Below are 16,365 nucleotides of genomic sequence, written 5' to 3' on the forward strand. Positions count from 1 at the left end.
ATAAGCTGTCTGGAGAATTTGGTCAATGAAAGAAAATGCAGAAATTGTGAATAAGCACAATTTCGGCTCAGAGATGGAAAAACGTCAGAATATGCAATCAAGAACAACAAAGTTCGTCATCACGAACACGATGATAAAAACCTAATGTTTGATGGAATTGGGGGTCAGTTGTTAGGATCAGTCTTGGAGGATCAGTTGTTAGGATTAGTATTCTCAATAGAGCCATTATTGAGATCAGCAGCTAACTGCGTTCCAGTGGACATCCATCCACTGTGAGGAATTGGAAGACGAACTTCGAAGCCTGAAGTTCGAACCTCGTTCATCAAGGTATGCTATAATAACATCTCTGATATTCAATCTTTGACCAATTCACAGATAGTTCTTTGAAATGCGAGTTAACTATTTTACTTAATATAACACAGACAAACATCCTACTAAAACTCTACTATAAACGATAATTAAATAAATGAGTTATCTAAAGATAAACATTCTCAAGTTTTAATTATATCACCTTTTGCATGTCATTCAATATAAATCCTAAGTTTTAGGTTGGTGGAGATAGAAGGAGTTTATGGTTTCCTACCTGCTTCGGATAGTAGGTAGAAGCAACAAATACTGTGCAATCATTTTACATCCCTGCATATTAGGCACAAGCAAAGTCATTATGTTGATATGGTGGAGATGCTCAGGAGTTCGATTCCAGTAATAGTAATTACCTGTCGCAAGCCAAGAGTAATTAGTAGAAATAACATGCGTTAGGTTGATTATGTTAAGGCTAAATTTCCGTTACAATATTAAGGAACATAGCATAGTCACTAGGCTATAAGCATGGCTAGAGGCCATAAGGGTGAATTAACCCGCACCACCCGCCCTTACTGGGTGCTAAGATTAACCTTAATATTTGTAGAAATGTCGTTATCAAGACAACAGTGCTGTCATCATTGTTATTCATCCAGCGACATGCTTGGATGCTATGATAAGTATTCATACTTAGACATGTAAATAGAGGATAGACAAACTCTTTAGAATGTATATAATATTAGTATTAGTTGTAGTTGTAAGTTTATATTATAGGATTTGGTTATATATAGACACAATTAGTTAATTAAGATTATAGTTAGAAGTAGTTTTAGGAATAGGTTAGTTATTAAGATTTATTATAATAATTATTCAGGGTGTAGGATTTGTAAATTGTTAATATTTTGAGTAAGATTTAAATAAGTAAAATAAAAATGAATTTAAAATAGTAAACACTAGAAGTTAAAGTAAAAGTAAATAAACAGAAATGTCTTTAAGACATAGTAAATAATTAAAGTAATAAGGATTTTAAAGTTAATAAATAGGATTAAATAAATAGATCATGAAGGATAATTTTTAAGTAGCTGTCTGGAAGAAAAAGAATAATAAGAACATATTAGTAAATATTAGTAAATATAAGGAGAAAAGGCAAGAAAGAATGAAAAAAAAAAATGATCGATGAAATTTAAATATGTAGTGATTAAGTTTAAAATATAGGAAATATACTCAACGTAATTAGGACATTCTTGATAGGAAAACCTAGGTAGGTTAGAAATCACATTTTCGTGACGTTGAACTGGGAGTGCGCCAAACCTCTCACGAAAATTTGTAGGAACACATAAGTCTTCGGCGACATTAAGGCGGTACAGAGAGGAATTAGATACCCACTTGTCGTTTCGCAAAGCAGTGAATTTTTTTTTTTTTAGTGAATCTTACCTATTTAGTCGAATACTAGAAAGATCAAAATTTTGAATTTTTTTTAATTGGATTGTAGGCATAGGAATAATTTAAGTGTTAAGGAAAATTAGGAATAGAAAATAGACTTGCTATCTAGCAATTAAGTTAGAGTAGTTAAGTTCCTAGGATAGGGAAAGGTACAAAAATAGACTTATTACTTGCATTTAAATAAGGAATGAGAAAATGAGATGGAAAGATCTGGAAAGAGAAAAAGAGAGAAGGAAAATAGTTAAAGATAATAGAGAAATAGATAGCTAAGTTAATAGCAAATGGATTAATAGACAATATATTATGGATTTGACAAGGCAAGATTTTAATTAATCTTGAAATATTTTATTATGACTGGAATTGACTATTATTAATTATTATTATTAATTATTATTAAGATTATTATATTATCAAAATTATGATTATTATAGTACAGTAATGTTAATGGAAAAAAAAAGAAGCTAGCTAAATAAATAAATGAGTAAGCACTGAAGATATAAATACTAGTTAAGATATAGAGCTCTAGAGATAGCTATAAGAAGCTTACTAAAAGAGATTTTTAGGGGAAATAGGACTTTGCTATATGCAGTCAGTTAAGAAACCCTAATAGATATAGAACATGCTATATGCAGTCAGTTAAGAAACCCTAATAGATATAGAACATTAAGAGACGAGTTAAAGTATCATGTTTATTAAACTGATCGGAGATATCGTTTCAACGCTTAGGCCATTTGGCAAGAAATGATTTAATTAATGAAGTATTTAGCGCTAGTTAACATTACGTTATTATTAAGATTATTATTATATTATTAAGAGTATTATATTATATTATTAATTATTATTATATTATTGATTAATTATTATTATTATTGATTAAACCTGAATGTGACAATGGCTTAGATAGTTTTTGGGTTACAAGGCCAGTAACTAAAGACGTTTAAGTTAAAAACTAGGAATAGACAATTATGAAGTACAATAGAGGTACTATTTATTATCAAAATAACATCAAGATATATCGATTGTAATTGATTTTTACCCGATTTTGACAGATTTAAATAATTAAATAAATAATAATATTTTTGAGTATGGAGAAGAATGGAGATTTAAATTAAATAATTTTTTTTTAATAAATAAATAAATAGGAGTAATAAAAGTTAATTAAATAAAGTAAAGTAACTGTATACAAAATGGATTTATAAGATGTCTTGCGAGGAAGGCCGCAAGGAAACAACCAAAGCCTAATCCCAGATTCATGGAAATATGAATCTGCTTCAGTATAAATTTCCCGAATCTGTAAATACGTTTTGTGTACAGTGAATTGTGATAAATAAGTGATTTAATAATAAGAATAATTAGAGAAAATCGGTTACGGGAAGCATAATAATAATAGGAATTAAAATATTTGTAAATGAAACATGTATAGTATTTTAAATAATGTTTAAATTTAATAAAGTAAATAATAGAAAAGTAGAGTACTTACCATTAAAAGTAGAGATGATCTATAGCACAATAAAGGATGTGAAAAAAAAATAATATATATAATACGGTCACACACGAAATCACGCATCACGTATTTTGCACGCTTCATTTAAAAAAAAAAAAAAAAAGTAATATATTCCGAGTCACATTTTCGCATTTGGATTGTGAATTGGTTGATTACGATATCGAGGTGATATTGTATCATACAATAGAACTGTAAGAGTGAGTGCACGTAGACCGTTATGTATCGGAAGGACGCTTTACACGTAGAGTGGATATATAATCTGGTCAAGGTTGAACGGAAGTTACAGAAAGAGGAGGAGAGAGATGAAGTTTTGCTGAGTTCAACATTTTTGCATAAAAGCGTTGACGCGAGGTTGACATTGAGTTGCCAACTATGTTGATCAATTTGGGTCAAGTTTGCTGAAACTATAATGCTGTTTATGTTAGTGATTTAGTGTTTTGGTGAATTTAAATGGAAAACCATAGTGAAAGTGTATAAAGATATACTATAGTGTGTGTGTGTATATAAAGTGAATATTAATAGATCAGTTTCAATTTCCCTAAGAAAGGACTTAGGTTGGAAACATTCATTATTGTGTTAATGACAAACAAAGTTCAAGTAGTGTTGAGTGTTGACAACAGATGGCAGATACATGCAGTATACTGTTATCAAACAGATGTGATTTATAAGTAGAAAAGAACTGAATGAACTTTTGAAAAAAAAAAACAGGAAAAAGGAAAATTCGTGAAAATTAATAATCATTAATTTTTGTTTATTTTTCGACAATAATTTTGGCTTTCGATTTAAAAAGAATTATTTTGTAAATTTTCACATTGATTAATAATTTTGAAATTTCATATACAGTGAGTTCTCCGAAAGCCGATCTTTTTCAAAGATCTAGTCGGCATCGGAGATGCCTCAGTTTAAAGTGGGGGCGTGTCACGGTATGCGTGTCACGACACTCCAAAATTATAAAAAATGTTAAGATTTAAAATTTATGAATATCATTAATTGGTTTCAGAGAGAAATATTAAAATGTTTTGTTTATTATTCTAAATTGCTGTAATTAGGCTGCAGACATGTTATATCATCATTATGCATTGCTGATGCTTGTTGTTTCTTCAAGAAGTAGACACGAGTCTGCAGTGTCATAAGAATAACAAAAACAAATACGAAACAAATAAATGTCAAACGTTGTAGAAATTTTGTAAACACAGACACATAACTAAAATTAGGTAAAAGTGAGAATTTCGCAGACATAAGCTGTCTGGAGAATTTGGTCAATGAAAGAAAATGCAGAAATTGTGAATAAGCACAATTTCGGCTCAGAGATGGAAAAACGTCAGAATATGCAATCAAGAACAACAAAGTTCGTCATCACGAACACGATGATAAAAACCTAATGTTTGATGGAATTGGGGGTCAGTTGTTAGGATCAGTCTTGGAGGATCAGTTGTTAGGATTAGTATTCTCAATAGAGCCATTATTGAGATCAGCAGCTAACTACGTTCCAGTGGACATCCATCCACTGTGAGGAATTGGAAGACGAACTTCGAAGCCTGAAGTTCGAACCTCGTTCATCAAGGTATGCTATAATAACATCTCTGATATTCAATCTTTGACCAATTCACAGATAGTTCTTTGAAATGCGAGTTAACTATTTTACTTAATATAACACAGACAAACATCCTACTAAAACTCTACTATAAACGATAATTGAATAAATGAGTTATCTAAAGATAAACATTCTCAAGTTTTAATTATATCACCTTTCGCATGTCATTCAATATAAATCCTAAGTTTTAGGTTGGTGGAGATAGAAGGAGTTTATGGTTTCCTACCTGCTTCGGATAGTAGGTAGAAGCAACAAATACTGTGCAATCATTTTACATCCCTGCATATTAGGCACAAGCAAAGTCATTATGTTGATAATATTTATCAGTTTTCTCAATAGCGTCAGCACCTATGGTGATAATAATACCGATTCTAGGTTGGTTAAAAAACTTGATGTTTAATCTGAAATATTGTTAATGTGTGATTTTAGGTTAGATATAAGTGATATGGGTATGGTCATGGTAATGAGAATCGGATTGGAATTTTATTTATTATTATTATTATTATTTACACTTTTTATTTTTCATAAATCTTTATTTAACAATATTGAGTCATTCTATCTCTTTTGGAATTAAGATTCTCGCTAGTATGACTGGACACCTTCACTGCCTCATTAGGCTTACACGGCATAAGTTTGAACGGTAATCTATTATAAATTATTTTGGCTTTCATGAAGATTTGTTCTTTAAAAAAAGAAATCCAAATGTTTTGTTTTTTATTCAAGCTTTGTCATTATTATTATTATATTATTGTAGAGAATATTTTTTTTATTGTAAAAAGCAATAAATGGAATTATGTTTTGAAAACAATATCGCTCAATTGTCGTCCTTTGCTTCGGTAGGTGTAATAAATTCTGAAGGTCAAATTTTGCAGTATTTTTGCCAACACATTGCCCAAAAAATTTAAAACGGTCTGTTCATGTTCCCTCTGAGTTCATGCATTGTTTGTGACTTATTTTCTTTGACCTAAGATTTCAAATAACCTCATAGAAAATAGCCCAAGGTTAGGTTAGGGAAGAAATCACATGATGTGGACATCACCAGCTCACATCACCATTTTTTCCATTGACAGAATACATCCATCCAAAGTAATATGGCACATTCGAATAATTTCTGTGCGTTATTGAATTGTGTATGCTAATTTGCCACAGACTACTTCACACAGCTGCCACAGTTTAATCTTACCAACGTGTGTGTGTTGCTAGAGCACTATTTCAAAACTATTACATTCTTATTTGTAAACTCTTTATTTATTGATTAAACTCTATAACCAAATAGCAGAAGAGTTTGTTAATATAACGTTTATACAGAAAAGAAGGATTATGGTGGTGGACCAATAGTAGAGAACACACCTTTGATGCGAAGGACCCCTGTTCGATCCCAGGTCAATCGAACGTTCGGTGTTCAGTATATTTTTCCTTGTCCTATCTTTGTTCTTTCTACTCTTCTATTTGTTGTTAGTCTCATTTAGTCTATGAGTCATAATCTTGTGGTATGAACCGAAAGATTTTGTCCAGAGTGAAAAATATTGCATAAAATTTCACTTATTGTATAATTAGTTTGTTTTCATTTTATACGCAATTATGTAAAATAATAACAATATATAGGATTTGGCATAACTGTTGTTCCGTGTTTCACGAGCTGACATTTTACAAGTATACAGCGATGGCGCGGGATACCCGAGCTCGATTCCCGATGAGAGCTCATTTAGTTCGGATTCCATGATAAGCTTCCATGTAGATCCACGTCTCGTATAGCCTCGCTACTGAAAGGAATGCAAAACTCAGATCAAACCAAAAAAGAACACAGCAATTTGCAAGTGTTAGAAAAGGAGCTCGTTGTTCTTTCACATGTGAGGAAGCTTTACGTAGATAGATTTACTTAGAATGTTCATCTTGTGCGTGATTTCCGTCATTCTGGAAAACACGTTCAATACGGCTTTCTCACTGGATCTGCCCTAACGGTTTTGTCTTGAGCGTAGGGATGTGAACAACTTTCAGGCTGCAGATTAACGCTTCAATTATGGATCATAGAGGAAGTACTTCGATCGGTTTCTCGTAACGATTAAGTTCAGTTTTTTTTTTTTTTTTTTTTTTTTTTTTTTTTTTTTTTTTAATATATATCATTGTCTGTATTGTTAATTAGGTCTTCCCAATTGGCCATTCTCATCTTCCGCTGGTCACCTGTTTAGGTATGAGAATTTTTTTCTTAGGAGCATGGGTCGTGTTCGGATTCTGTTACAATAGCGTTAATTCTGCATAGATATTGCGTGGTATCTGTAATATTGTATAGTAATAATTTTCACGGACAATCTGATGCACTTTACAATTTTTTATCTCCTGGTTCTGATTAGCGCTCTGGATGCATGTTATCGTCAACTGATTCCCAGTCAGCAACGAACGATCGGTACTACCTGAAGACAGTAGCACGACTTACAGCTGTTTCCATACATTTGGGGAATCCTTTGTAGAGTTTCTGTTGCGGAATGCGATGACCCTCTATTCAGCTTGTATCTTACTAGGCCACACAACCACCACTGTACTTTTGCACTAAAGCGTCGAGTCAACCACGTGCCACGTGGTGGTAAACCTTAACTTGTTGATTCCAGTGATATTTTTTATTTACTTTTTGTATATCCAAGTTGGAATTCCTGTTATTCTTAGAGTAAACTCTAATCAGACAGAATAATTTCTGAGCAAAATCATTAAGAAAACATCCTGTTTGTTACAATTATTTTTGGGAACAATCATAAGGAAACTGTTTCACTACCTTGTAAATTTAAACCTTTGTAATAATAAAATATAATCTTCCTTTTTTCCCTAGGTTTTGGTGTTGACCAGCTAAGAGATGATTGTGTGGATACGTATTGGCAGTCTGATGGCCAGTTACCTCATTTAGTGAACATCCAGTTTAGACGAAAAACCACAGTGCAAGATATCTGCATCTACACAGATTATAAGCAGGATGAAAGTTATACTCCCAGCAGGTAGATTTATTTATATCGATAGACTACTGGTTGTTTATTTCAAGGTATTAATGATTATAGAACAGACGACAAGTTTTATGGCTTGAGCTCCTCCGTGGCTAAGCGGTTAGCGTACGCGCCTTTGGCGTGGGAGACCCGGGTTCGATTCCCGGCGGGAGCTCATGTGGTTCGGATTCCACGTTAATCAGTAGGTCCACGTCTCATATAGCCTCGCTGCTGAAAGGGACGCTAAACCAAAAATAATCATCATCATCAAGTTTTATGGCTTATGATAAATACTGGTGAGGTAGTAATTTGTAAAGAAAGAAAAAATAGTGTAGGTGTTTGTTTCATTGTATATTAGTGTATGTTGGAGAGTTCAGAAGCAAAGGAGGATAGATACAAAGAAATAATTAAATATTTTGTGTAAAATAAGACAAGTAAGCAAAAGAACCCAAATGGATAGCAGCTTGCCACTTCATTGGGTCGTGTGTTAAACACTGTAAATTGGGACTTAAATCAAACGTTAAAATGCTACATGATTCATGATGGGAACAAATCGTCTTCCCCATTAAACGGTGAAAATCAATCAATGAGATAGTATTACTAAAGTACAAACAGTAAATATATATATATATATATAGTGAAAGAAACATTTGAGCATATAATATTTATTCCCTGCTAACCTAAAGAGATCCATTGAATTTATAGCATGATTCTCCTATTTATATTAAAACTGGATTGTCTAATTAATAAGTAATGAATACTACAATTTATTTTTGATATATTTGCTTATAATTTGAATTAAGAGTAGTTTAAATCTAATGCCGCACGTGAATGGAAAATTATCATTAGTGATATACCGAAAAGAAAAGGTTTAATACTACTGATCCAAGCTATTTGATTTTAGATTGAAAGGATAAGTAACTATTAGATAAATGATTATAACTGTCATTTCTATTACGAGCGCTTACTGCATAACATCAACAATAAAAGTTAATACTACTATACATATTTAATATAAATATAATACTTATTAACTGTATATGTGCAGTATAACTGTGAATGATAAGTATTTCTAGGTTAATATAAACTCGAAAACCGAACACATGAACAGTTATTGTTCAATTGTAACTTTTCACATGGTATTTATGTACAGACCAACCCTCTTGAAGAGCCGAAGATAGACTGTGAGCACAGATCACGAAGGCAGTCTTAAGTCTAGTAGGAAATTAATTTCAGTGATTAATTTCGTGAAGATCATCCATCTACGTCTGTTGCTGCCACTTATGTGCGTGAAATGACTGACAGAGATCGGTTTGTGACATACTGTGAGATTTAGACATCCTTGGAACATTGATATGAAAACAGTACATACGATTTTATAGTATAATATCTGAATGTACGAAAGCTTTCAAGCCGTTCGATTCCAAACTACTTAACCGAAGTTCAAAAACTGACTCGTGTCAATTAATGTAAAGAAGTCCGCAAAAAATCCACCAAAGTAAGTCATATTTGGAATACATCGTTGCAATAGATTGATCTTAAATCTATTCATAAAACCCGAAGTTAAACAACAGTCTATTGAAACAGTTTGGGTGCTTCAAGGTAAGCCACAACCAACAAAAGATGTTTGTTCGAGAAGTACTGCCAAGCAAACGATTGCTTATTTCTTCGGTAATACCGGACATGTGGCAGCCATTGCTTTAGAAGATCGAAAAACTGTAAATGCTGGATGGTATACAATAATTTGCGGAGATCATCAATGAATTTTGTAAAACAAACCCAAATCTCGTATCATTCTTCATCACGATAACGTCAGTTCATACTTATCACACCAAACTATTGAGTCTTTGCCCAGTGAAAATGTCGAATTGATGACTCTCTGTCTGTACTCGACCATGATTACTGTGGGTGGCAAAATAAATCAATGTGATAACCAAGCTCACCTCACCACAAACAACTACAATAAACCACAATATTTGGAGTTATATTAAAGCAATGACTTCAGCAACGTAACTTCACTGTAAAGAACATGATATAAAGAAACCTAGAATAGACGGACTATGCACATATGTAATGTAAAATAACGAGAAAATCACTAAAGAAATTGCACATGCGATTCAATTCGTTATATATGTATATATTTTTAAACATGTTCTACATACTTGCATATTATATTGTAAAGATAAAATAAAAAGAAAAGAGAAAAACAGCACAACACTTATAAAGGGTCTTTCAGTCTTTCAGCCATATCTCCATATCAGTTGTTTCTTACATAAAAAGGTGAACCCTAACTCAAACATTTTTTTAAAAAAATTCCCTCGGATAAACTATGTTATGAAAAGTAATTCTTATTATAGAAAGGAAACGTCTCAGTCTGTAAGTAACGCAGATTCTTAATAGTTAACAGTCACACAATGTGTGTTCCTGCCTACCTGTTTGACACCAATTGATGGCACTAGAGTGCAGGCAATTGACAGGTGTGTTGTTGCCTATTTGTCTGACGCCATAGATGGCACTAGAGTGCAGGCAATTTGCGGATTGTTATTACAGGGTGACAATCAATGAACTATATGAAATAAAACCGTCATAATTTCTGAACGGTTCGCGTAATGTCGTCCAAACTGCGTGGCTGATCACAGGGCATGATGGAAATTCGTATGCGCAAGCGCACGCAACGTATTGATGTCGGCCATTTGCAAGTGAAAATGCAAAATTGGCGCATTTGGGGAGACAGAATCCGCATTTCGCAATGGAGAGGTCTCTTCACCCTGAATGGGTAACAGTGTAGTGTGCGATGTCCAGCCATGGAATAATCGGTGCGATATTCCTTGACGGTACGGTGACTACTGCACGATACGTGACGGTTTTGGCAAATGATTTCATATCCATTATCCAAAGTGACCCTGATTTCGACAAGATGTGGTTCATGCAAGACGGAGCTCGACCCCTTCGGACCATGATAGTGTTTGACATTCTGGAGGAGTATTTTGGGGACCGCATTCTGGCTCTGGGGTACCCAGAGGCCACTGGAAGAGGACTTGCTTGGCCGCCATGTTCCCGGGATCTGAACCCATGTGACTCATTTTTATGGGGCTATGTTAAGGACAAGGTGTACAGCAATAACCCCAAAACCATTGCCGAGCTGAAAGCTGCCATTCAGGAGGTCATCGACAGCATCGATGTTCCAACACTTCAGCGGGTCATGCAGAATTTTGCTGTTCGTTTACGCCACATCTTCATCAGAGATGGCAGACATATCGAACATGTCATAACCTAAATCCGAATGTCTGTAGTGCCGTTTACATGTGCAATACAGTTTGTGTACTACGTAGTTTGTCACTAATTTCCATTTTATTTCAAATAGTTCATTAATTGCAGCTGGAGATTGGTGATCTTGAACGTCAATGTGTTTTGCTGTTTTATTATTAGGAAAAGGATCGTAATATTTGTATAGCTACAAGTTAATTAGTAACCAATAAATAAATAGATAAATAAAGAATACAGACATTAAATGTAAACAGTTAGAAATTTGAATTAAGCGCAATTTTAAACTAAAGCATACAGCGAGCCGAAGCCTTGGGGAGGGGGGACTAGTGTAAAGATATTTCTGTACAGAGCTTAAGATTCTTCGCCATCAATCTTTCTCAATAGATTGAAAACCAAGAACTTGTTTTCACTACTGAACAGTGACTATATTTGTATCTCACTAGTTTGTGTTCTTTGATCTGGTACATTAATGTAATTATTGTTGATTAAACTGTGTTGTAATAATTGTATTTTTCTTACAGAATATCTGTTCGCGCTGGCACAAACTTCAATGACCTGCAAGAAGTAGAAGTACAGGATCTAACAGAGCCTTCAGGATGGGTTCTTATACAAATCAAAGATATTCACGAAAAACCCATTCGAACATTTATGATTCAGATAGCTGTGATAAGCAATCATCAAAATGGACGTGACACGCATATGCGACAAATAAAAATTCATTCTCCAATGGAAGATAGAGCTATTGCTATAGAGAATTTTGGAAATTTCGTGACCGTTGATTGCAAGCAATATAGTTGTATTAGATAAAGTGTGTTGATTCGTGAGTGTAAGACGAAAATGTGATATACTAGTACGTGTGTATGGATACCAAGAAACTATATGGGGGTAAATGTTTATGAGAAGTGTGAGTTGACCAAAATTGTAACAGCGTAAAAATAATATTTTTGTTGCTGAACAGTTGTTTGTTGTATATTGTAGGGAATAAGGAGTATCTTTGTGGAAAATGTAACATAAGTTAGTCCATAAGTCACTAGACCAAAATAAATAAATAAATAAATAAATAAAATAAAATTTTAAAAAATTGAAATGAACTATTTACCAACTACGCAACTATGAAATTTTTACAAGTTGTATCACAGCATTCAATTAGACTATCTAAATCAATTGTTCAAACTATCCTCCGTCTCTTTCAATGCACATATTACGTATTTTAAGCACAGAAGAATATGTTACACCATTCATGTTGTTGTATAACGATTCACCTATTATAATAGAATACGCTCCTTTGAATCCACTAGATCCATATTTTTTTTATTTTTATTTTTTTTTCAGAAAAAAAATGTCATTTTTCCTCAGACAAAAAGCACTGCAGAACTAACTCAATCACATCGTGGTAATTGTAATCATATAACCACCATCTTTGAAGAATAAAAACAGTTCATTCTTTTTATAAGTTTCTATTCTGTGTAAATTACTTAATTAGAAATGTCACAAGGTCCATTACTAAATTAAGTCTTACAATATATTATTCACGAACCGCGTATTGGTAATGACGAACCACACCATAACGTATTGTTTACATCACTCACTCACCACTACTGGGCTCAATTAAGAACTGAGTATCTGCTATCTGAAGTGACTTATGTCCCGCGTTGTATTTCATTATATTTGTTACTACGATTATTTAAAAAAAAAAAAAAAAAAAAGACTGAATAAATGGCATTTACGTAACTGTAAGTTTCGCGAATAGATCGTATTCTTTGTTAACACTGCTGAATCTATCCAGTTATTAACTAACTACCTAAGATCCTGCTTTATTCTATATCTTGTTCTTGACATACCCAAATGGAGCTTTTCTAAAAAAAACTGTACCAACTCAGGTGTTACGAACAAAGTCTAATGATTCTCGCTACTCAGTAACAAAGAACTGTCACATGATATTACCAACCAAAATATATCTTTCTAATGAAAGCTTTCCAGCTCAAATGAAGTCACGAGCAAAATCCAATGACCTCTGTTCATTAAGAAAAATCTGTCACATGATAGCACCAATTAGCATCGGTTGTAAGTATGAGAAGAAACCGTTGTGTCTGCTCATTAATGCTATAGAAACATTAGGTTTTTTGTATATATACGATGCAACTTCTTGGGTTTTAAAAATATTGACAAAGACTTAAGACGAAATGACATGAATAAGTACTGAATAAACAGACCAAAATATTTCTTTGTTTCTTTATCATTGTTGTAAAGCAGGCGATGGAATGCCTTTTATGAAGTTCACAAGTTTCAAGAGCATTAATTTTACTCAAACATAAGTTCCATTTAATACTAATATTCTACTTCTTGTACACGATAATGATCACTAAACGTACAGATACTTACGTCGCTGCCGAGTTCATAAAGACTTTATTTACGAAATATTTTTTTGATTAGCATTGAATATATATGTATTCCGTTCTCCAAATTGACGAATTATACTAAATTTTTTGTTCGTTTCCAACACCTTATTAATTTCAAATTAAATACTCCGAACCAATTCAGACATATGGTGGTATTTTACCGTTCAGCTAAAGATAAATCCAACAACATTGCAACCAATGTATGTATCTACGTGATCTTTAACTTAGTGGTTTATTGACACACATTATTGATCCGTATATATCTTACAGATATTCATGAGAGCAACGTGTTCCGCCAACTTAGACGTCTTGCTCTTATTATCCATATAATTTATGACATATGCCTATCAAGATCTTTGTAACTGTAACTTTCTCAAGTGACCATTTTTCATTCCGAATATTTTCCTCAACAATTTATCTTTGAAAACCCTTGTCTCGCGTTGCTTCCTGTAAACTTTCACATATATACAATACAGTAGACAAAAATTATGCATTTACAGACTTCTGTTCATTTGTTGAATAACAGTTATGACGGCAGAACGTTATTTATGGAATAGTAACATGCATAATAAAGGTAGTGTTAGATCTAAAAAAAATTCATTGTTTTTAGTCTTATGCAAAGACTTTCATTTGTAAAATCTATTTTCCAGTGAACAGAGTGGAAAGTTTAACCACAGATTGCAAATGTTGTTCATCTCGGTAGTTAAAAACCACGAAATATACACTTTTTAAAAAAAAAAAAAAAATGGATATGCCGATTCCCTCCCGCTTCTTTATCACTTTCACCGAAGCTGATGTACTTTTATTTCTGAACTTTAATCTAAAAAATATTCGTGTTTGTGGTTCTCTGGAGACAAATCTCATCTGTGTCAACCTTGTTTGACTGTAGAACATATTTATTGTCTTTTTAACTATACTCTATATTTAAACTCGAAATGTCTGGAGTGCTCGAGTTTCATATATTCAAACTATTTTATTTTATTAACTGTCAATGTCATTCAACATTTTAAATTCAATAAAGATAAGAAAGTTTGACAAACTATACGGTAGCGTTTCAGTTTTGCTTGTATGAAATTCTTCGATATTGTAATATATAGAAATGCTAATAAGTTATAAAGGTTCTTCATGTTAACAAGTGAGACTTAAAATAAATTAACACTGATTTAATTCGTTCTATGTAATGAAAGTACTTCCACGCGCAATTTACAAAGTTGTTGTAAATGCCGATGGAAGCACTAATTCATTTTAATTTCAGTGTAAAACGTTATTTTCTAGGATTAATGTCATTTCAAAAACATCAAAGGGTATCCATCATTAGGATTATATCTCATTTAAATGTGTATGTAATGACACTATGTTATTGTAAACGATTATAGTACAGGTTACGCTTCTTATTGCTAGAGTACACGTTCTTTCGTTGTTTCTTACTAAAATTCGCGTTATTTTTTGATACTGTTTTACGGGGATACGTCGTATATCTAATGCTAGCTTGTGTTAAAACCTTCTAAACAATTCTTTAAGTGATTACAAGTTTCAAGTGTGCGTATGATTCCACAAAATCTCTCTCATTCTGTGCAACGTTATGTCAAATAAAATTCTTGGAAATGTATTTGTCAAAAGAGAAAGAATTCTTTATAATAAAACTATTTGCACAAATACGTCTTGTACTATATCATTTTGATTACAATGTCTCATACAGTTTTAAACAAATAATGACAAGTTGCTTACCAAATAAATTTAGCACATATTCTGCTTCACTCGGAGGTTCATTCATTAATTCATTCATACGTGATGATTTGTTTTGAAAATGTTCATGTGAGAAAAATCTTCGTTTTCTGACTTTTAAAAGATGTTTCTGACACCAACAAAAAGCATGCAAGCTCCTGTACCATCTTTCTAGAATATTTATATTATTCATGCTATGTGTTTCACTTCAAATTCCTTGAGTATTTTTATTAAGATATTCAAGGTTCATATATTGTGGAGCAATACAGTGGGTATAATATTGGTTTACTTCTTTTGCTTTCCTTGCAGATAGTATCTTTTCAGTGTAAAACTAGCATTTTAAAATTTTTTTCTAGCAAGATGGTTTAAATGTACACTCATGTCCAAAATTATTGTCGCATGTCTATAAATATGTTGTATTGTATTGTATTGTGTTGTATTTATTTTCATCCTTTTTCATACAAATTGTTCACAACGTGAACGTATGAGTTGGACACGTCATAAGAACACTGAATGTGTACATATGTATAGATTTAAATCTACATGCAATATTAAAATAGTGTGAATTTATATAAAACAAAAAAGGTACAATTTTTCATTAGTCTAATTTACGTACATCGATATAAAACAACATAACAGTTAATAAAACCTTACATTATAGATATACAAAATATATATACTTTAAACATTATTTACTACAGGCGAGATATTCTTCTACAGAATAGAAACAGTGCTCGAGTAGGTAGGACTTGACTGCTTTATTGAAACCAGATGTTTTGTTTTTTAAAGTGGAAGGAAGCTTGTTATAAATATTCACTGCCATAGGAAATGTACTATTCTTATGTACTTTTAAACGTGAGGACTCTAGATGAAGGTCAGACGCTTGTCTTGTATTATGCATATGAATATCTGAGTTCAACCGGAAGCTGCTTGTATCTATCTGTATATCTTTCCTTACAAATTTTAGAAGTTCATATATATATAAACATGGAAGAGGTAAGATTTCAAGAAATTTAAATAGAGGTTTACAAGAAGTTCGAGGTTTACTTCCGGTCATAAACCTTAAAGCTCTCTTTTGTAAAACGAATATGGAATTTAGCAGTGCAGTAGATCCCCAGAATATAATACCATATTTCAATTTAGAATGAAAAAGTCCAAAATAAG

The 16,365-nt window shown here is 32.5% G+C and overlaps 1 protein-coding gene across 1 annotated transcript in view; it reads left to right on the forward strand.

Moving 5' to 3' along the window:
* APC10 (anaphase-promoting complex subunit 10) overlaps nt 1-12,870 on the forward strand; it is a 28,604-nt gene extending 15,734 nt beyond the window's left edge. The window contains exons 3-4 of the mRNA XM_081738860.1: nt 7,663-7,825; nt 11,599-12,870. Coding sequence (XP_081594986.1) covers nt 7,663-7,825; nt 11,599-11,884 — 449 coding nt within the window. The 3' untranslated portion in view covers nt 11,885-12,870. The remainder of the gene's footprint in view (nt 1-7,662; nt 7,826-11,598) is intronic.
* The last annotated feature ends 3,495 nt before the right edge of the window (nt 12,871-16,365 follow it).

The sequence above is a fragment of the Thermobia domestica genome, chromosome 14, assembly GCF_964235325.1.
Source record: "Thermobia domestica chromosome 14, izTheDome1.hap1.1, whole genome shotgun sequence".
Lineage (NCBI taxonomy): Eukaryota > Metazoa > Arthropoda > Insecta > Zygentoma > Lepismatidae > Thermobia > Thermobia domestica.